Source organism: Ascochyta rabiei, chromosome 5, assembly GCF_004011695.2.
Source record: "Ascochyta rabiei chromosome 5, complete sequence".
NCBI lineage: Eukaryota > Fungi > Ascomycota > Dothideomycetes > Pleosporales > Didymellaceae > Ascochyta > Ascochyta rabiei.
In genome coordinates, this window is record NC_082409.1 from 542,446 (window position 1) to 563,903 (window position 21,458).

Consider the following 21,458-nt stretch of genomic DNA (forward strand, 5'->3'; position numbering starts at 1 on the left):
TTCGACTATAGATCCCGACTAGTCACAAGCAACGCAGTGACATTCCGGCTCAACATCGACACGACAAGACGTGTAGGCGATGTCCCTAGTGAACACCTGTTGACATGTGCATATTGAACGCCCTTGAGCTGCAATGCTTTCGTTGATATAGTACAAAAATGCTCGCGCCACCTCATGCTGCCTGCCAACGAAAAAGCATCGTCGATCTATCTCCTAGCCAGCAAAACTTACACACCAGGCATACCCAAGTAAGCCCTCATAGCCGGCACGCCTCTTGGTGCAAAATACACCGTGTACAGTCCAGCAAAGGCAACAGCCAAGCCTGTGAACTTCTCAAACCAGGTGTGGAAGTACGCCGCAGTCATCAACAACATCCACCACATCAGCGCCGCAACGCCCAGCGCGAACTTGACACCCCTAGCCGTTGCCTCGCCTTCAGGCTTCTGGACCTCCTTCTCCACAGACACACTTGCAACCTTGCCGTCGGGGAGTGTGATGAGACGGCCATCCCTTAGCCCCTCAACGCGCGTCAAGGCAGGTAGAAATTCCAGCCAGAGCAGACTCGATCCCATGATAAGCAAGAAAACGTGGCCCGAGATATCGTGTCCGCCCTTCCAGCTGCCACCGACAGCCTTGCACGTTGCAGCAGTGATGAACTCCTTGGTGTCGCTCATCTCAGCTCTCGCGAGCGGGTCTCTCGCCAGCTCGCACGCGCCGCCCGTGAGTTTGAATCCGCGGTCGATCAGCGGCGGGCCGAAACACCACTGCGTGACGAGCACCCACCACGTCGTCACGACTGTATATCGCAACACCGCTCTGGCTCTCCTCGCAGACAGTCCTCGCCCGAAACCGGGATGCATGAGCACGAACATTGCGAATGCGAGGGTGGCCCAGAACCAGCCAATCTTCACAAAGTAGACGTTGAAGACGTTCTTCTTCAGCGCGAAGTAGCTGGGCGCGAATTCAGGCGGATGCGACTGTGAATCAGCGGAGTAAGGAGCGGCGCGAGACGCTGGCGAGATGGTGCTGATTATGCTGCCCATGAGCAGAGTCGCGGGGTAGATGGAGATGAGAAGCGCTTCGAGGCGGGTCGGGAGGAAAGGCGAGCGGCGCGCGCTGGAGGTGGCAGGCTTGATAGTGCCCCCGGGCATGCCAGCGGTTATAGGCGCGGAGCCGTTCGTTTCTGAGACGGAGGTGTAGGTGTGTTTGCGGCGAGCGGCCATTGTCGTGGGTGTGGTATAAGAAGGTGATGGAGTGGGAAGTGCCGCTCAGGGTTGTGCACAAGAGAGGGGTAGCGAAATGTTTGGCGCCCAAGACACACGTCCGACGGCAGTGCTAGAGAGATGAGTGAAGTGTGGTTGACAGAAGAACACACAACCTTTGGTTTGTGCGCGACGACTCGAGAGACGGCGATGACGTTACGTTGATTTTCTGCAGCTGTGGCTGGTGCCGCTAGCCCCTTCCAGCACGCTACCCCAGGTACTGCTTCCTTTGCCTTCCGTCGTAAACTGTGGACAGATCTGATCACTGCAAGAGTGTGTTAGCTATGCCTGAGGGACATTATTAGCACAGGACCATATTTGTAAGCCACGTGCACATTTGAAATAGTGTATTGAAGTTACTCTTCTTTTGTCTATTAATACATTCGAGTCTTTTGTGGCGAAAGAGCCTATCAGCTTATTCTTCTTCTTCTTCTTCTTCTTCTTCTTCTTCTTCTTCTTCTTCATAAACGCTGCATGAACGCTGCTCGTGAACTCAATCTCCTCCCTGTTCACTCCTGTCCATCCCTCTCACCGGGTATAGTGTATAAAACACAACAAAAATATCAAAAAGAGCAAGTCTACTCTAACGCCGTAAATTTGCTGGATGCCGCTCAAAGACAACAAAGACAAGTAGATGAGGCGCCCTGAGCGCCAGGATGATGCGAGGAAGGACGGGCTACATGAAAGAAGCGTTGGTGAAGGAATGAGGTACGGAACCGGCCCGCTGTCGGCCGTGGGTATTTTGCTTCATGAGCGAATCCGAGCCCGTCATTCGTAAAGGTGTGAAGGTAGGTCAACGTTGCAGGAGTGCAATCGTTTTTCGAAGGCTTCGGCAAGTGTGTCGGGCTTCATTGTAAGATTTTTGCGTCATTGTCCAGGAGCTCATACTCTGGCAGAAGGTCATTCGTGATCGTAACTCTCCTGTCATCGAAGCCCCGCGTCGCTCGGGGTTTAGAAGTACAAAGCCGCGCGTGAACTTTACGCAGGAAGTGCAGGTTTCGGGGCTGTCGCTATTGGGCCGTGCCTCATCCCAGCAACAGCCATAGCGCCGACCTCAGCAATTGTGATCTGCAAATGACCTCATCGCCATCCCATTCCTGATCCAGGGGGCTGAAACTGCGCACTTCCACCGAAGGACGTCCTAGAACTAAGTAAGCCCATGCCGGGGTCCATGAACGTCTGCGCCCACTCTTCTTGATTCAGCATTTCGTCGAACTGCATGCTCTGTCCTGAGATATGGTGCATGCTGGGGCTGCCAGAATGAAGCGGTTGGCCCCGTTGCGCCTGTGCAGCCTGCATCAAATACATGGGCATAGGACCGAAAAGCTGTGCCTCGCTTTCGTGACGTCTTGGAGGTCCCGCGGGCACACTGCTCGGAGCAAACATGGCGGGATATGGTTTCATGTCAATGCCGGATGTTGGACCGACCACGGAAGGAGAATCAAGTCTGCGATCGAAAGCCTGAGGGTGTTTATTTTCAAAAGTGGTCATTGGTGGGTTCGGGTAGGCCAATGGATCTGCGGAAGGGAACATCATAGTCGATATGTCCGAGATCGGTACGTTCAGACCGGAGGGATCTGTAAAAGAATTCGATAAAGGTGTAGGCGGGAATGAAGGACGAGTTGGCAGGCCAGCGAATTGTCCTAGGCTTGCATTAGAAGATGTGGGCGTAAGACCAGGCACGGCGTCGAAGAAGTCGGCATTGGACGGTGACGGTGAGTTGAACGAAGGATCCAATCCAAGACTGACGTAGTGGGTCTGAGAGATTGGTAGAGACGGCCCAGGAGCAGTGCGCTTAGAATCAGGGTGGCTCTCGGGAAAAGTGCTGGCGCGGCGCGGCATCGCCAAATCACTTTCGAGGAATTGCGGTCGCGAGCCAAGAGACTGTGGTGAGCTGTCTTGACGGCGTTTCCTTGATTCTTGCAGCTCCCTCCCTTGCTTGACTGCTTCAGGAAGTCTTCCGAACATGCTCTGTGGAGATGTAAGTATGTGTGCCATTGCTGCTCTGGGTCAGGTATACATACGTTGAGTGCCGAGCTGCACCTATCGGCTGCCATGCTCCTCTTAGCAAAGTACGCCAGTACCTCCTTGCCCTCTGCTGCATCTCTAAGCAGCTCGAGACTGGTGGGACTGTTCGGATTTTCCAGGACGAAGTACAAAATCGAAACAATGGCAAAGAATGTGGTATACATAGAGAACCAGTATGCCCCTGCCAGTAGCCCGCGTCGTCTCATCTCAGAAGTGATGTGAATGATATTGCGCGACACACTTACGCACGCCGAGGCGCATGCAAAGGCCCGCTGGTCGGTCGCGTTATCTTGGTATGTCGATGACACATAATGCAGGAATGGGCGATACAGTAGAAGCTGGGCGTGCCCGAAAGCCATGCGCAGCAACTGTTGCACTCTGTATGGAGTCAGCGTTTGTAACAAATTCAATTAACACTAAAAACGTACCTGATGATGATGTGTGGCGCTTCACCGCCAGGCTTGAGCGCCATGGGCAGCTCATCGAGCCACTGTGCCAAATCTTGCTCAAGTTCGCGAATCTTGGAGTACTTGACTGTGTATGTCACCGAGTTCTTGCCGCCAGACTGGGTACCCTTGATTGGGTAGACATATTTACAGATTTTGCTAAGTACCTGCACAATCCGTGTGTGAGCGTTGAATGCGGACATGACGGATATGCTACCCTCGGGCATTGGAAGTATTTCGGTTTCTGTAATGTATTCGTCATCCACTTCGATAGGGAAACTTTGGTCGATATCCTCGTCCTCCAAGAACCGTGGCAGTCCAAGCATCGCGCCCACATATGAATCCATTCGTCGAATGACCCAAAACAAACGCTTGCGGGTTTCGGCTTCGATAGGGTTGAAACTGCCATTGAACGATCGGTGTAGACCCATACGTAGCGCTGATCGCAGAGCGACTCCAATGTACGCATAACAGGTGCTGAGCTTAGCTGAGGATTGTAGAAACTGTATCATGAAAACGATCGCTTGCAACGACGTCAAGTCGCGGCAGTCGGTGATGTCAAATAGCTGACGGGAAGCTCTGAAATATCGGAAGCTGTGTGGGGTTAGCACAACCCAAAGTCCTTGGATTCTCGAACTTGCCCGTCATCGACATCAGTCTCATAGTCTGACTTGTCGAGCTCATGCTCGCTTTGTGAAAAGAGCTTGCCCAACGCAAGCACGGCATACAATAGTGGCAAGAAATTGTTCTCGGCATTTGTGTAGTTCTCGGTAGGAATCTCGTACATGCGATCCAGTTGCTTGTGGAAGGTTGGTAGATGCACGACTCTCTGCATAGCACCTGCGTCAATTATAGCGTTTTCGCACAGACTGATTGCTTCCTTCTTGCTCGGCAGCTCCATTCCAGATGGTAGCGCAGTCGAGGATGCAGCTAGCGATCGTGTAGAGGATGGCGAAGGGGGGTCAACAGACATGTTACGGTGTTTGAGGGATGGCGAGGAGTCTGGTGGCACTTGGAACATGTCTCCAAACTGTCGCAATCCTCTCATGAAACTGAGTCCTGACGAGTGTCCATGGTAGTCCCAATTACCCTCTGCATCTAGGTCCAACTGGCCTGTGGCTTTGACCATTGCTTCTAGGTGGGAGTCTGCAGCCTCCTCGGCTGGTGGATTGGCATGGTGATGCGACAAGCGTGGGTCAGTAGGCATCACCGGCGGGCGCGGTGCTGCTACAGGCACTTGTGGAAGCAGTCCATTTTGCAGATGGGCGTCAATGCTAGGATCGTTCAGGTCTATGGTGGGAAATACAACGTGAAGTAAAGCTTTGGCTCGCTTCAGCTGACTCTCTAGGGCCTCGATATACTGTGGAGTCGCATTCCGTCTACGGTTTGACGGTTGGTCGTATGTGCTAAGGGGCAGTCAGTAATCGAGAGTAGGAACGGGCAGGCGGGCGCGTTTACCATTCTACGCTGGGGGTCAGCACTCGTCGACGCGTGAATAATTGGAAAAGAATACTTGCAAAACTTACCATAGCTGTAGACTGTGCAATGAGTACATGGCTGTTTTCCATCGCACTTAATTTTCTTGCGTCGACACTCATCGCATGCGCGGGTTACACGCCGCCTCTTTTGCAGGGGCTGTGGCTTTGGTCCTTGGTCATCGGTGCCATCATTGATCGGCGATTGATCCTCTGTAACATCGGGGCTGTCTGAGCGAGGTGAGTTGTCATACTGACCAGAAAAGCCGGAGCCTGTGTTATGGCCATCGGCTGTTGTGAGCACTGGAGAGGCCATGGCGACCGTTGGGGAGCATGGCTGTGGCTGGGGGGTGCTGCGCCTAAGAGTAAATGGCTTGAGTGCCAGTCAGCGGCGGAGAGAGTGGGTCAGGGAATAGGATTCTGATGGAGAGGGTCTTAGCGCCGTTCCATGGCAGTCGTCCCGCCCGTGGGCACCGGGAGTGAGTCGCGTTATTTCCGCCGAGCAATCTGCTTGTGCAGCTCGAAGCGGCAGGCCAATGGTTCGCGGCTGCTATTGTGGGATGTGAACAACATACCGACTCAATACGAGAGACTAGCCGAGTGACCTCAAGGCCTTCAGAAAGATGGACCGATCTGTTTGGTTGTTCCAGGCTGCTGCTTCCGGCATCGTTCATTTGCACAACCAAAGAGGCCTAGCACAAGACAGCAGGAGCCTGCACCACCACACCGCCAAGTAGCAGAGCACAGCCATTCGCTTATCTGCGGGCTGTGGCGTCATGGGATTGCTGGCAGCGTACAAGCCCATAGGATGAGACGATGGGACGGTCTCCCAAAATAAGACGCCACCCACGCCACTCCAAGACCAGTCAAGAGCGCCTTGATCCTTGGAGATACCGGTGCGCGGCGGATCTTGCAGACGCTGCCCGGTCAATAAGGCGTAGTCTGACGGGCCTGACTGGCACCAATGCAACATTTGCTCATCCCATGATTCCTCGTGCGCTCTAAAGCCGCTGTTTGCAGCATCGATCCGCGAACCGGATAAAGACACCGTCTCTTATTGTGGGTATTGGAGACACCGTCATGTAGCCAAGAAGGAGGCTGTAATTCCTCCCCCAGACGTGGGCTTGTCTCGGGGTGTGATTCAAAGCGAGGTCCGACCATCAGCACTTCCACTCTCACCAGCCCTCGCGTCGTAGCGCCGGCCACAGTTAGTGACAGCATGGCTCATTGAGGCTGGTGGGTCTTAGCCTCATGCGGTTGGTCCATGTTCTGACATTGGACGCACATTTTTACCATCTCCGCCATGCTTTCGTGCCTCATGGCAAAGCAGCTCCACGCGCCAAGGCATGGCAAGGACATGGAAGATGCCTGGCAATCAAATCAGTGAGCCCCGTGAATTGGGTGTGCCACAAGGTGATCCGTCAGCTGAAGGTGATGGTAATATCGCCAGCATTCAGAATGTGCGGTGGGTCCGCTTATCCACTTGGGAACGAGTCTAATGCTTTATGCCCTAGTTGGTAGGCCGAGAGTATTGGCTGCGACGTAGGCGAATGCATTCCCCCGGAGACGCTTTTCGTACTGTCAATCTTTACATGAAGAAAGCGAGCAGAGCGAGAAGGCGTGCCGACAGCTCAGCGAGTGTTGAGTAAGGTCTAAACTCGACCAATGACTTTGTTTTCGTCGTGATTCTGCTGTGGTCATGCTGGTGTCGCATGTCTCTCCGGTGCTCCGCGCGTAAGGACCCGTCGCACCGAGGCATCCCTCGTTAAGCGGATCAACATGACCATGCGAAGTGGTCGTTTCATTCTCGGGGAAATCTGCAAGTGTGGTTAGGTTCCTGCACAGAACTTCTAGCCTGCATTCGTCCGAGTGTTTTTCGTCTAAGCTTGTGGCTGACCGTCGGTGTTCGCTGATGTCGTATAGCCGGACGAAGATACAGAAAGGCCGCGTATTAGCCACACTTGGCGGCAACGTTCCACTGCGGATGCTGACTGCGGATGGTGGCTGCCGTTGCAAAGGAGGGCCTAGGATTTGAGTTACGGCTGTCGAGGTGTGGCTTTTGTCCGCGGAGGTGCTCTCTCTTCCCTGACAAGCCTGATGGATCAATGGGTTCGGTGCATGACGGCCAAGCCACGATCGCTAGGAAGTGCCTCTATGATCGCAGGCATCTGTGGCGCATGCGACTGGAAACTTTTGTTAGGTAAAAGGTGGGAATGTACGCGCCAAGAATGCGATTGGGAGGTCGAGACCGTTGGCCAAGCGTTTTGAATGCGTCTGAAATCGAAACTGGTCGAAGGTGTGTGTGTGCAGCTCGGAAGGTGTGTCAACTGAAAGCTGAGGCTTGTGAATCTTGAGAGGAACAATTCCAGGTAGCTCAGCAGCCTTTTGTTTCTTCTACGGCTTGCACAGCCACGCAAAGCGGAACGGCTTCTAGCGTTTAAGGGTAAGGACTCGGCCTGTGGCGCTGCTGGTTTTCTCTCCAGATCTCGACACATCCAGACCGCCACAAGCAAGCAGCAGCCACAGGGCAGGCGTAGGGCTGGCTAGAGGATCTGCACGGAGCTTTCTCAATCCCGTCACTATGCAATGACGTTGCGCTCAATTACGCGGATCGAGGATCGAGGACCGAGGATCGAATATACAGCCGTAGGAAGGCCGCAGGACCCCTGAAAGCGAAAACGCAGTCATCAGAGCTTTGCAAGGAACAACAGACTAAAGACACAGACTGCAGCACTGTCGTAGCCTCGAGCCGTGTGCACGAGATCGCTGTGCTGCCCAAGACGTCCTCGCACGATGCGGAATCTCTCAGCCGCGAGAAATTTCGCGTCGGTAATTAGCATCTTCACAAATGTTGATGTGAACACATATTGCCAGGTTCTCGGGAATAATGGCGTTGCGCGTGTAAGGGGTTGGCGTAGAGGTACTGGCTTCTCGGTACTCATTCCAAGTAAAAATATCTCCTTGTTGCGGAAGGTGCTCACTCAAGGTCATCGCTCAAGTCTATTGATCTAACGGGAGCGTCTCGGGTGTATTTTTGCGATTTGTGCTCGTCTTGTGTACCCAGGTAAATGAGAGCGAGGCGTGCACATGAGCAATTGGTGTCTATAACACTACTGCCTGTTTCCTTTCAATACCGTTCAAGATATCACAGGAAGACAAGTTGGAGGGCATTACAACTGTTGCAGCCCAAAAGGAGATGCTCACCTGCGTTGATTGCAGGTGTTGTATTAGGGTTCTCTGAAGTCAAGCTGGTCTTTACATTGTGATGCATTCATAGACATCAATTACGATGTAGCCCAAAGTGGTGTGAGGGTAAATCATACGGGACAGGAACACGTCAAAAGCATCCTAGAACGCCGTGCGAGCAAAGACATCCAGACTTTATTAAGAGGTGTCATGTACAGTGAGCAAGTAAGATTTTACTAGATGTGTTATATCTAACCCAGGCAGCGGACAATGCTAGGAGAATATCTCGGTGACTACGACATCTGCAGTCTCGTACAGAGTGAGCGTCCTAAACATGTATGGTTCATTAACCAAGAAGCCTTCGTTAATGACAGAGTGAGTTGAAGATATTTTGTACGGATCTTATTGGGCGTCTGTGCTCGAGATTCGTTCGATGTAAAACAACAGAAACTGGCCCTCGACCAATAGGACCTTGCACATGCTCTCACTCGAATAGTGTTTTGTAGATCTGCGTACCGTGTCGTTGCCATGTTAACAATCTCAGCAGAAGTCAATTAGCAATAATAATGATACAATCCTGTCGAGCTCGCAGGAACACCAACAAGCGCTGTCTTGTAGACATAGGTGGGAGGTGTGGCTGACAGCTCGGTGATTGATGTAGCAGAGGTTTTCCAATGTCCTGTGTACATGGACAGCAGTTGTGTTCGAGGTCTTTGTTTATTCGATTGAGTAGCCAAAAGTGGAGCAAAGGAGCGACAGATTCTAATTGTTTCCAGATGCATACGGGGATAGCATCTGCTTAAAGCGGGCAGGAACAGGCTTGGTGTATGTAAACCAACATACACATCGCCAGTTCAAAGGCAACTTAATTTTCTTAGGATCTAATAGCTGTGTTTTGCACGAAAAGCAGAAGCCACGTATTGTCGATTAAGAGGGACAGTGGAGAAACGATGCGTGTCCTGATCTGGCGGACTAGTGGCTTTTAAAGCTGCCAAGTGCATCACGGCGTAACCCTAGACGTATATTGTTGTGATGTAATAAGAGAATAGGTAAATCAAAAGCGTTTGCAAATGGTGTTATAACAAAACAGAAAGTAGGATCCGCAGGCCTGAAGAACGCACTGCATATCTTACTTGGAGATTCCAGGCTATTAGACGCATCCAAGTGCCTGATTCACCCTGGAGCGACAAGGTATGGTGGCCAACGCCTTGCTGTGACAATGTTGAGATTAAGAGAGGAGTCACAGCAACATGTCAGAAGACTGCATCTACAAGCCGGTCGGCAGACGACCATCGAGCGCACGGAGTAAGACCTGTCTGATACTGACATGGAAGAGAAGCCACATTGATGTAATAATCAGAAATTGAGTGTTTTGTATACCACAAACAAATAGCTAGAGCAGTGCGTTGAGAGACTAACGACCGTCGCTCTCCCATGTCAAATTTGAAATTTAAGTCGTTTCTTCTTACGGAAGAATGTACGTCAGCCGGTTTTTTTTTGATTAAGAAGTAATGCGCAGATGGAAATTTAGAAAAACATAGTGGCGTAGAGAAGAAAGAATAGGGTTGAAAGTGAGCCTGGCTTTCGCGTTGCAGAGAAAGCTGACTACAATGCTTCAGCGGCAGCTTCTTGAGTAATACTGCTGGAGGCCTTACGCGCAGTTGTTAGTGCTCGGCAGCTTTTGAAAGATAGCTAAAGTCTCACAGTGCCTTTCTGGGTTGTAGGTGGTCTGCAGACTGTCACTGGATATCTCCTCCTGTTTAATCGAGCACTGTCGGCTTGTATCCGGCTTTCCCTGCAACACGAAAGCCTAGAGGCAGTGCAACTGAGTGAGACATGGTTGATGTAGAATACAGATAAGGCTGCGCACAAACAGCAGTGCACAGTTAGGGCAGGTGGTGATTGCTTTGTAGTTCGTGCTTCGTAGTATACTGCGTGGAGAGCCGCATCATCCGTGCTGCATAGGTCAGTGGCTTGCTACAAAGCTACGCTACATTTGCGTCGTACCTAACATACTTAGCAGTACATGGTGGCGTGTTGTCTATAAGACTGGAAGATCACTTAAGTAAGGAGCAATGGCGTTGGAGTGCACATGACGATCAGACCGGGCTCCCAAGAGTTGAAGGCATGATAAAAATCATTTGTGCTCCAGCACGAGCTTCTTGCGCGGACAGCTTTCAAAAGCTGGCAAATAGGCCATCACAACGCCGCACAATGTACCTACAAGCAATGCATCAGCTCTGGGCATCTATCGTGCAATTTTCCTGGTGCTAGTCCTTTCTGCAGCGTGGAGCAATGTGCATCAGTGTCGCATGTGGGGCCTAGCCCGTTGCGGCAAGGCGCAGATTCGGCTACCGCCCTTGGCACACAAATCATTCTGGAGAGACGCTTCATCCACGAACCGACCGACTTCACTAACCACAGCACAACCCTCCGGATTCGTAGCCATGTCGACATTCGAACCGGTCATCGTACGTACGCCCTTGCTACACGAGCACGATTCTCTACGACATGGCACGCGCTGCCGCCGCGGCGCTGCCTCGTCGCGAATCCCGAGCGAGCCCGCACAATGCCAAAACAACACCAGCTAACACTCTGCCCAGGTCATCGACGGCAAGGGGCACCTTCTCGGTCGCCTGGCCTCTACGGTCGCCAAGCAGCTGCTCAACGGCCAGAAGATCGTCGTTGTGCGATGCGAGGCCTTGAACATCTCCGGCGAGTTCTTCCGCGCGAAGCGTACGTCTCTCCCGATCCATCGAACCGACTCGAACAAGAGCAGAGCACATGGCGAGGTGTGATGGAATACACGGCATTGCTATGCATTGCTTCATACACGTGGTCGTCTCGACGCCATGTGCCTCTGCTCTTTCAAAGAGCGCTTTGAGGACATTTCCTGCAAATCAAAGCAGAGACTGACATTAGTTCAGTAAAGTACCAGGCTTTCATGCGCAAGCAGACCAGGTTCAACCCCACTCGTGGTGGTCCCTTCCACTTCCGCGCTCCCTCCAAGATGTTCTGGCGCACCGTTCGTGGCATGATCCCTCACAAGACTGCCCGCGGTAACGCCGCCATGGAGCGTCTCAAGACCTTCGAGGGTATCCCTCCCCCTTACGACAAGAAGAAGCGCGTCGTCGTTCCCCAGGCCCTCCGTGTCCTGAGGTTGAAGCCCGGCCGCAAGTACTGCACCGTCGGTCGTCTCGGCCACGAGTTCGGCTGGAAGTACCAGGACGTCGTCTCTCGGTATGTACCCCCAACGCTCAGTCTGACGGATTGGATGCTAACAAGTAACACAGCCTTGAGGAGCGCAGGAAAGTCAAGGGTGCCGCATACTACGAGCGCAAGAAGGCCGCTCGCAGGCAGTTGGCTGAGGCCCAGAAGACCGCCAACGTTGACGGCAAGACCAAGGAGCAGCTCACCTCCCTCGGCTACTAGACGTCGACAATTGATGATACATGTCGGTGTCGGTGATGTGGTACGGCGCGGAATGCATTGGGCTCATGGGAAATTTTCAACCTTTTTACTTCGACCGATCGAAAAGGTGTCCAGGCTAAAAGAGCATACCGATACCAGGATGCTCACGTGTTTATGGGTCTCTTCAACGTCGGTCAGCGCTGTCCTCAGGTACTTCTTTTCCGGTTAGAAGAAATACGAATTGAAAAACCCAGGGCTCATCAAAGCATGGTGATGGAGTTCTGCTGCAAATATATCCCAATTTCCTGTTCATCCGCTATTCCCCGGCGTCACACCTCTGCATTCTACCTTGATCCCTGAGCATATCAAAGAAAAATTCCGATTTACCCTCTGAAAATCACTTGGAGAAAATGCTATATGATGCGGGCTGAAGCCACCGGAGAGATGGGTGGGTAATGCCGCTGACCTTGAGCCGAACAGCCAATGGTGGAGAACCTCGGCTCTGACGCACGCATCCCACTACCATACCTACCCCGGATCTTGGAAGCTGTCCCAAGCTCTGATAATTAAGAAACAAACCGGGACAGCTGCGATTCTTGAGAGCTGTGAAATCTATACGAAGCTTTAAGATTGGCCTTGTAACCTCTGCTGCATGTCTTGCCAGGTCTTTGTCCATCTTCAACACGATTACTCCGCACCTGGGCATTGCTAGCTTCAAAATATATAACCGGTACTACAAAGCAGCTCACGCGTCTCCCTTCCCTGGAATCCCCTCCCATACCTCTGCAAGAAACGATACAAACGCGTTCCGTCATGGGTCCGACAGATCGTCTCAAGCAACTGGCATCGCAGTTCATTTCAGCGAGTCCTGTACCCGGTCCACCACCAATCCATCCTGGTGACAGTCATGAGTACCACCATCGCCACAATTTCCACACCCTGAGTCCAACATCCTTTCTTTGGAGAGCTGCGCAGATTGAACCCCACGCAACAGCCATCTACCACAAGACAGCCAATGGCAAGATTCTAAGGAGATCATACGAAGAGACTGCGGACCGCGCACGAGGTCTGGCGTACTATTTGCGAAAGCATGGCTACAAAAGAGTTGGGATCCTAGCGACTAACACTCCTGCATTTTTGGAAGCCATATTCGGTATCGCAGCTGCTGGATCCATCAACGTTGCGATCAACTACCGTCTGAAGCCTGATGATATCAGCTATATCTTTCAACACGCGGATGTAGATCTAATCATCGCCGACTTCGAATTCGTCAAGATGTTGGATGATTACAAGAAGGAAAGACCAAATATACCGATCCTGGTGGATACAGATACGGACGCGACAGAAGGCGAGTTGTCGGGACCATTTGACGACGCAGTTTTGGAAGGACTGAAGTACGATATTGAGACCGGAAACAAGGGCTGGCCAGATCTCGCAGCACAAGCGTCAGATGAGGAAGAGGTTTTCGCTCTAGCTTATACATCAGGCACCACGGCACGACCAAAGGGAGTCGAGTACACACACCGAGGTGTCTATCTTGCAGCAATGGGCAACGTGATCGAGTCCGGACTGAACTACCACAGGGGACGCGCAAAATATCTTTGGACTCTCCCAATGTTCCACGCAACAGGCTGGACCTTCCCCTGGAGCGTGACCGCAGTACGAGGGACACATTACTGTCTGCGCAAGATAGACTACCCTGAAATCTGGCGCTTACTCAAGGACGAGGGCGTCACACACTTCAATGCCGCGCCCACTGTGAACACCCTGCTCTGTGCGGCCAAAGAGGCTGAAAAGCTACCTCAAGAAGTCAGAGTCACCGTTGCTGCAAGTCCGCCATCAGCATGGCTCTTCGAACAGATGACAAATCTGAACCTGCACCCAGTCCACGTCTACGGTCTGACGGAAACCTATGGTCCAATCACCAAGGGCTACCACATGCCAGAGTGGGAGAATATTCCCGAGAAAGAGAAGTATGCAAAGATGGCACGACAAGGTCACGGTTTCGTGACGGGTCTGCCCGCTCGAGTCATCAAGACGGAACAAGACGAAGGCGTGCTCATCAATGTTGAAAAGAACGGTCAAGAGATTGGTGAGATCGTGTTCGAAGGCAATATCTGTGCGAAAGGCTACTACAAAGATGCTGAAGCAACAAGGAAACTGTGGGCCGGCGGCGTGTCCCATACCGGTGACTTAGCAGTCTGGTACCCAGACGGTGCAATTCAGATCCTTGATCGTGCAAAAGACATCATCATTTCGGGTATGCCTTTCTCCTTTTTTCACCCCCCCCCCACAACACAACTTCTCTGACCAAATGCAGGTGGCGAAAACATATCCTCCGTAGCTCTTGAAGGCATGCTCGCGACACACCCCTCCGTTCTCGAAGTCGGCGTCTGCGCCGTTGCAGATTCGCACTGGGGCGAGCGGCCCAAAGCCTTCGTCACAACAAAAGATGGCACAAATAGCGACACTCTGGGCGAAGAGATGATTCAGTGGGCAAAGGAGCAGAGTAATATCAGTAGGTTCATGGTGCCGAGGGAGGTTGTGGTTGTGAGTGAGCTGCCGAAGACGAGTACAGGGAAGATCAAGAAGAATATACTCAGGGAGTGGGCGAAGGGAAACATGGATGCCAAATAGAGAGGGCAGGACATGTGTTGCATGTGGGTACTGATTGAGCGATCTCGCTATCTCTTGTGCCCAAGAATTAGCCGGCAGTAACGCCGTGCGCCAACAAAGACTATCGATACCGTCTAGAAATACTGCATGCTTTCAAAGACAATACTTGAGGCCTAGCTACAAAATGCTAAAGAGATTATATAGAAATAATTACAGTCGCGTCCGCAATTGAGGTTGAGACCTAAGTATTGACGCTTGGCTGTGAAGTTGGCGCATAGCCCTAGGTATTGCCAATTATTTCTTGGGCAACGGTAGGAGAGGCTGTTACATCGCTTATGGTAATACCACTGTAGATATCGCAGTGTCGTATGGCAGAACGTCGCTTGTACGTAAACCTTATCATTCCGCCGCTACTCGGTCCACCTACATCATCCATGCCGGTTACTGTAGCAAAAAAGTCGGCAAACAATCCTTCAGAAATAGCGCCAAGCACGTAATTGCGTTCCACATTGAGCACATGTCAAGGTTTCAAATTCGTGTCGAAAGAGTGGCAGATGCCATATTGTTATGAGGCGCGTAGATAAGCATATACTTGAATCATGCTGCGACAATTTCTACCATACCGTTAAAACCGAACCTGATTGATGAGCGCTCAAGATATGGATTGTGTTCAGCACAAGAAACTCGCTGTTGGTAATGTTGATCAAGCAGCTCTCAAGACTACTGCCAATACAGCAACGTCGTCAGTAGATGAGAGTTTAGAAAATGGGTACATCGACCCGGAAGAAGCGAGAACCTTTATGAGTTGAGAGGCTATTCCAATCTGGAGCTTGAGACTGACCAACGAATAGGTTTGGAAATCAATTTCATTGTTCCTCGCCGTAGGATTCCTAGGCTACACATTCAAATACATCGACCACACAGCCTGGCCAGGCTACTTCACGATCATCAGGTAAGCTGAGAATGACAAAACCATGAGCGAAGCTAACGCATATGAGTCAATGGTACTTGCCGCATAAAATAGCCCTGCGAATGATGCGTCGGTATATGTCACTTTCACTCAACGGCCTACCGCAAACTGATCACTACACTAGTGAATTATATATGACAGGACTTTTCACCCTTCACTATACTGATGACTGCAATATCGATTCACCAAACGACCCCAGAGCAGCCCATCTCCACCTTCAACTAAACTTCAGAATACCAACTCACATACCAATCCTACTTCTTTCTTCAGTATGGCACGAATTAAGAAGAACCAGAGTAGCAATACAGACACAGACACAGAAGCAGCATATGCATCTGATCGTGATACCGACGATGGACTATTGCGCAAGCGGCGTCGCACGTCGACTATAAGCAGGACAAACAAAAAGGACAGAAGCAAAAAACCAAACAGCTCTACGCCTAGGTCGCTCCAACTCAACAAATCGGAACAAAAAGTCCACCGAAGGAGGAACGGGCGGTTCACGAAGCACGTTAAGAGTCGTATAGCCATGACCAGTAACGTATCAACTGGACCAGAGTCGGATGCCGATTCGCGTCTGGCACATGATATTCGCTCCAGTGACGTTGGAGGTGATCGCATAGGAGCAGAAACAGATCAACCTTCTTCAACCACGCAGATTAGAGCTGCGTTCGAAGCTCTGATGGCCGCACTGGATGGCAGGACTGGGCAGGAAGAGGCATACAGACCTTCTTCAACCGGAGACGACGGTGCTCTGAATCAACTCCTGCACCAGACGTCAGGTTCTTTCACATCCAAGGCTGCTATTGATGAACCTTACACCAAAACTCGTGGGAACTCATATCTCGGGAAGGTGGACAACCCCTCTGATTCGACAACATCCCGGCAAAGCCTCAACACAAGCCACTCCATCGCTCGAACCTCCACCGAAACGCCACCACCAGGCGATATACACCAATCCAACCCTCGTCACAACCAAAACACCCGCGTCGCAGCCATCGTCCAGTGGGCACAGCGCACGCGCACCTACAACCCCACAGCGACTCTCGTGAATCCCTTCAACCTGCAACCACCCACCCAAACCCACCCCCTCTCGCTAGCCCACCACGAATCCATAAGCCCCAGCGTCGGACTAGTCACACCGTCGTATTCACCTGTGCCGGCACTGGCCGCGTTATACGCGCGCCATCCCGCATACGCGCACTTGACGTCCGAATAACGGGTTCGGGTACAGCGTCTCGTCGAAGAAGAAGGGAGGAAGACGGTGCTGGATAAGCGATTTGAAGCCGTAGAGGCGGAGTTTGGATGGAACCGCGCGGGGACGTGGGGCGACGAGGAGGCGAGACGGGAGAAGCGGGAGATTCTGGAGTGTTTGGAGGAGGGGATAGAGGATCTCTTGAGAGGCGATTTTGACGGGCGGCAGGGTTCAGACCCTGTGTGGATCCTCGGCGCTGGTGGTGTTGTTGCGGATAGGACGAGAGGATGCGAAATATAAGTGTGCTTTGACTCGTGTCATGAACGATTATCTTAGTACAGCAGTTACGCAGGTTGAAGGTTACGCTGAAACAATGTGAATAAAGGGTATCTTATCATTTGAGAACCATGTGATGATGGCAAATCATGCTGCGCATACGCAATATTACACATTAACAACCCAGGTCCTCCCGGCATCTTCCCTGCTCTCAGCTTCCTGCCTCATCTTCACCCAGTCCATAGTCTCAGTGCCAACTTTCGTCTTGTCGGAACTTGAGTCCGCGGAGGCGCGACCAGGCTCTTGTGGTAGCCTCTGGTCTGGCTTGAAGTCCTGCTTCGACTCAGGATCCACCGTCGGAGCGCTGGGTACGGGGTCATGTCTCTTCTCGTCTTCATCGCTACCCATCTCTTCGTTTAGACGCGCATTCCCTAAAACGTGTGTTTCTTCAAACTCCGGCTCCTCGTGTATACTCTGCGGCCTCTCCTTTTTCTCGGGCTTCGCAGGTCTTGCCGCGTTACTATCGTCCCAACTTCTTCTCGTAAGCGGCTCAGTGCTGCTTCGATTGAGTGTAACACTTCTCCGATGCTGTGATTCGAAGCTTTTCTTGACAGCATCGTAGTCTGTCTTCCTCTTGGTATTTGCATCTTTCTCAGTCTGTGCAATAGGGGTGGTGACTGATTTTGAGAGCGGTGGATTCGCAGGTTTTTTAACAGAAGTGCCTTTCCGCGGAACCATCGTACCTGCTTTCTTCTCACTTGTGCCGGTGAGTGAGGCAATGATGCCCTGTTTGTTGTGCTTCTTCTCTTCTGCGATGGCTTGCTTCAGTGCTGCCCACCTGTGCGCGACGATGTCCTCGACGTCATCTCGGTTTTCCTTAGGCTCGGCATTCTTACCCTCTGCCTCTCTAATGTTTGTAACACGAGTCTTGTGTTCGAGTTGCTGCAATTCCAGCTGGCCTTGTGCTATTCGGCCTCTGCGAATGAGGGTCGTAGGCTGGTACTTTTTCATGTACTCGGCGTCGAGGCCTTTCATGAGGTAAGCTGTTGGGCCAAGCAAAGCCGCAATGTCTTTCAAGACGAAGCCTCCAATACCGAACCCTACGCCTCGCACAGCACCCACGACGCCGTTCTCTTTGGCGCCACGGATCGGCTGTGTGACAATGCCTGTTACTCCATCTGTCACGCCGTAGACTAGCTCATCGCGACCAGCGCGAAGCCCAGAGTGTAGACCTGTGACTCGCGGTGGGCGTCTGACGGTCTCATCTCCATACAGTCGGGGTGCGTTATGGAAGCCTTGTGTGAGGGCAAGAGTGACGTTCATAGGAAAGCGTGCAAGCGCATGGCCAGTTTTTCGGAAGCCAAAAGCTGCTTCGTGTGCAAGCTCTACGTTCAGCGTCTCTTCCGGCTCATTGATTTTTGACAGAGTGGACTCTTCACGCTCCGGCTTTGGTCGACCGTTCTGTTCCTGCTCTTTCTTGGCGACATGGTCCTCGGCCGAGTTGTTAGTCGACTTCTCCAGCTCTGCATTTGCCCTCGCCATAGTTTCTTTCTTCTTCTGCCTTTTCTTTTGGTGCTGTCTCTTCTTCTCCCATAGCTTCTCACGCTTTTTTAAGCTCTTGCCCATCTCTACAGGAACGGAGCCCACACCCAAAGCAGCGTCGGTCAGGGTAGTATATATGCTTCCCCATAGGCCAGTAACCGGTTCGCCTGGGCCACCGAAATCATTCCACTCGTAATGACGGATCAGCCGAAGTTCGTTCCACTTTAGCTTCTTCTTGTTGACCAGGATCTCGGCCGCCAGCGCTGATAGCTGGACCTTGGTGTTTTTGATCTTCCAAGTCGCCGCACGATTGTCCAAAAAGTCGCAACGCATACTTCCTTCTCCGTGGAGTGGCAAGCTCCGATGGAACGAGCGTACAGCGTTCAGCGCTCCATCACCTTCAGCCTCAATGCTGTCCGCGATCTTTTGCACGTTCTTTTGCGCCTCTTCTGTAAGGCATTCTTTAATGCCCTTAGCTAACCGCTCCGCAGTCAGGTTCTTGTAGGGTATGCATTCGTGTGCTCCCGCTTTGGCCTTACTGACCATGGCGCCCCAGAAGGGCTGGTCGCCAAAGAAGGGTACAATCATCGTTGGCTTTGCGCATTTGAGACCGATGGCGCAAGTTCCAGCCCCTCCGTGATGTATAACTGCTTTGCACCTCGGGAACAACCAATCGTGCGGAGTATTTTCGAGCATGAACACATTGTCCGGACAATCAGCATTGGAGCCAAATCCGCCCCAACCTTTTGAAACAAGCGCACGTACACCAGCCATCTCGATAGCCTCAAATATAAGCTTCGTGAACTGATCCGGATCATCCACCACAATTGAGCCGAAACCAATGTAGACCGGGGGTTCGCCATCGTCTAAGAATTCCTTTAGGTCATCGGGTGGTGTGAAGTTCGATGCGAGATCCAGGAAGACGAAACCAGTTACATCAATCTCAGGCCCCCAATCCTTGGGCTTTGGAATAATGCCAGGAGACCACATGTACGTGTATGGCACTTTCAGTCGATACAATTGCCCAGGCGCCCAGAGTGTACTGATGCTCTCCAGTCGTAATACATCGGTCCGGAAGCGATTGATCAAATCACCCAAACCTTGCCACATCATCATTTCCACAAGAGGATATGACATGAAGTTGCTGTATGTGGGTTCGACGTTACTAACCTTGATGTTTGCGAGCGGGTGTGGGAATTGTACGGTTGGCGTGTACGGAAACCTGTACAAGATCAGTCAAAAGTCAAGAGACGGAGCGGCTGATTTCTCACGTGAACATCATGTGGAGAGGTATGCCGAGCTTCTCAGCAATGTGTGCAGGCGCAAAGCTGGGTGGGTTCGCAATGATAGCGTCCGCAACAAAAGGTGCCTTATCCCCCACTTCGAGACTTGTTAGCTAGGAATTGAACAGCTTGATCTAGACAACGTACTCATCTTGGCATTCATGTGGTCCGTCTCATCGTCTGTGGCATTGATGCAAGCGCGCCACATACCCTGAAACATCTCGTACATTTGCGCTCGACGTCGACCAATCTCCCCACCCTTGATGGTGTCGATGTTCGGGATCAGGCCTGGATTCTTCACCATAAAGGCCATCAGCTCAGCCGGATTGCCTCCCACAGAGAAGAATTCCAGTCCAGAGTCCTTTTGCACAAAATCCTTGAAAGCCGGATGGGTGGCGATGCGGACTCGATGCCCGTAGTCCTCTTTCAAAATCTTGCCAATGCGGATGAAAGGCTGTATGTCTCCTCTAGACCCAATGATGATGATGACAATGTTGAGTTTCATACGCCGCGAGGGATCGTGTTCCATTTCGTCTTCTTCTGGCGCAATCTTCTCGGCGCCAACGCCTCGATCGTCGTAGGAATGCACACTGTGGTGCTCTTCCTCTTTTCCGTGCTTTGGTAGGACAGCACCTAAGGCCTTCGCGATGTATCCACTGCCAAAGTCCTCCTCCAATATACTGAGCTTGAGACGTCCGTCGCTTTTTACAGATCCCTTGGTCTGAAAATGCTCGTTCGAGACCTTGAACCTGGCGAAAGGGTTCATGGTTGATGATCGCCGTTGATTGCCTGAGCGAGTCCGAGACTCCTCCCGCTGTATCGTCTCATCACGACTGGTGCTCTTCGCTGGGAGCTGCTCATCCTCGAATGAGTCAGACTCCGAGGAACTGTGGTCGAAAGTGATGGTTGTTTGTCTTTGTACAGGCGTCGGCCGTTGCTTTCGGGGAGCTGGCATGTTTCTCAACAGCGAGTGTTTGGTGGAGGGCTTTGGTCGTTCTGTCGCCGACCGGTCTAGCAGACGTCGTGGAGCCGAGGCGGTCTGCGATTGTTTTGTTGAGGGCTGCTCTCTTGCTTGTGGCTCTGTAAGGTCATGCTGGGAAATGTGTGCAGGTGTAGGATCTTCTGGAGTAGGAAACTTTAGTGCCGTGCTACGATTGCGCGCCGAAGGGCCGCCAGCAAAGTCTGGAAACGTGGGCTCCTCGATGACCATGCCAGTAGGTGAGACTTGGGTCTCTTCACGAGCAAAATTGGCCATGGCGTATTTGCGACTTGGTCACAATGACGGTCGTTGTATTATCGGTAAGTTGGTGTGAAAGAGATGTGGCGCAGACAATGTGAGGTACAGTGCAGAGAGGATTGGGCCAATGCGTTTGCTCTTGACGCCTGCAGCGCGCGCAGATTCACAGACTTCGTAGACCACAAAGCAGCGGCAGAATCGACGACGCGACATCTATATTTCTTAGCATAGGATCCGGTGCCTAGGCGTCTGCAGTGACGCCACACAACGCAGCTGATGTTCAAATCAAGGTGGTGGTTTTAACCAAAGCAGGTTACTGTCCGCGGTTGGCGTTGCCGCAGCTTCCCTGGCCTGGTCGTACATGCAGAGTCTACATGACGTCACGCAACTCTCCAAAATGATGGTCTTGACCTGCGTCAAGGACTCAAGGCTACGTTCCCACCCTTTCCGTGACAGGGTACTATGCATGCTTGGCATGCTTGGCGCCGTGCAATTATTCGTCCACGAACATACGCTTTGTTCTTCGTCTAC

General features: G+C 52.0%; 6 protein-coding genes across 7 annotated transcripts, besides 1 other annotated feature; 3 read left to right on the plus strand and 3 right to left on the minus strand.

The window, feature by feature from the left end:
• Nucleotides 1-227: 227 nt before the first annotated feature.
• EKO05_0003322 (ATP adenylyltransferase) lies at nt 228-1,223 on the minus strand (the record flags this gene model as incomplete). Its single annotated transcript, XM_038945396.1, has 1 exon — nt 228-1,223. One exon carries the CDS (start codon nt 1,221-1,223, stop codon nt 228-230), a length of 996 nt encoding a protein of 331 aa, XP_038800944.1.
• A 457-nt stretch (nt 1,224-1,680) lies between these two features.
• Nucleotides 1,681-1,725: a tandem repeat.
• Nucleotides 1,726-2,342: 617 nt separating this feature from the next.
• EKO05_0003323 (Gypsy retrotransposon integrase-like protein 1) lies at nt 2,343-5,527 on the minus strand (the record flags this gene model as incomplete). 2 transcript variants are annotated; one of them, XM_059636141.1, is made up of 5 exons in its annotated part: nt 2,343-3,233; nt 3,287-3,668; nt 3,719-4,330; nt 4,378-5,142; nt 5,263-5,527. In XM_059636141.1, the coding sequence occupies 5 exons, from the start codon at nt 5,289-5,291 to the stop codon at nt 2,343-2,345; spliced, it is 2,679 nt and encodes an 892-aa protein (XP_059492124.1). The 2 variants fall into 2 exon arrangements, with proteins under 2 accessions (XP_059492124.1, XP_059492125.1); XM_059636142.1 differs by having other exon boundaries at nt 5,259-5,527.
• Nucleotides 5,528-10,844: 5,317 nt separating this feature from the next.
• EKO05_0003324 (60S ribosomal protein L16A) lies at nt 10,845-11,829 on the plus strand (the record flags this gene model as incomplete). Its single annotated transcript, XM_038938191.2, has 4 exons — nt 10,845-10,868; nt 11,001-11,133; nt 11,325-11,637; nt 11,691-11,829. The coding sequence occupies 4 exons, from the start codon at nt 10,845-10,847 to the stop codon at nt 11,827-11,829; spliced, it is 609 nt and encodes a 202-aa protein (XP_038800942.2).
• A 792-nt stretch (nt 11,830-12,621) lies between these two features.
• EKO05_0003325 (Cellulase) lies at nt 12,622-14,445 on the plus strand (the record flags this gene model as incomplete). Its single annotated transcript, XM_038938633.1, has 2 exons — nt 12,622-14,068; nt 14,129-14,445. 2 exons carry the CDS (start codon nt 12,622-12,624, stop codon nt 14,443-14,445), a joined length of 1,764 nt encoding a protein of 587 aa, XP_038800941.1.
• A 1,220-nt stretch (nt 14,446-15,665) lies between these two features.
• Nucleotides 15,666-16,613, plus strand: EKO05_0003326 (uncharacterized protein; the record flags this gene model as incomplete). Its single annotated transcript, XM_038938231.2, has 1 exon — nt 15,666-16,613. One exon carries the CDS (start codon nt 15,666-15,668, stop codon nt 16,611-16,613), a length of 948 nt encoding a protein of 315 aa, XP_038800940.2.
• A 420-nt stretch (nt 16,614-17,033) lies between these two features.
• EKO05_0003327 (uncharacterized protein) lies at nt 17,034-20,945 on the minus strand (the record flags this gene model as incomplete). Its single annotated transcript, XM_038938245.1, has 3 exons — nt 17,034-19,629; nt 19,679-19,787; nt 19,838-20,945. The coding sequence occupies 3 exons, from the start codon at nt 20,943-20,945 to the stop codon at nt 17,034-17,036; spliced, it is 3,813 nt and encodes a 1,270-aa protein (XP_038800939.1).
• Nucleotides 20,946-21,458: the final 513 nt, after the last annotated feature.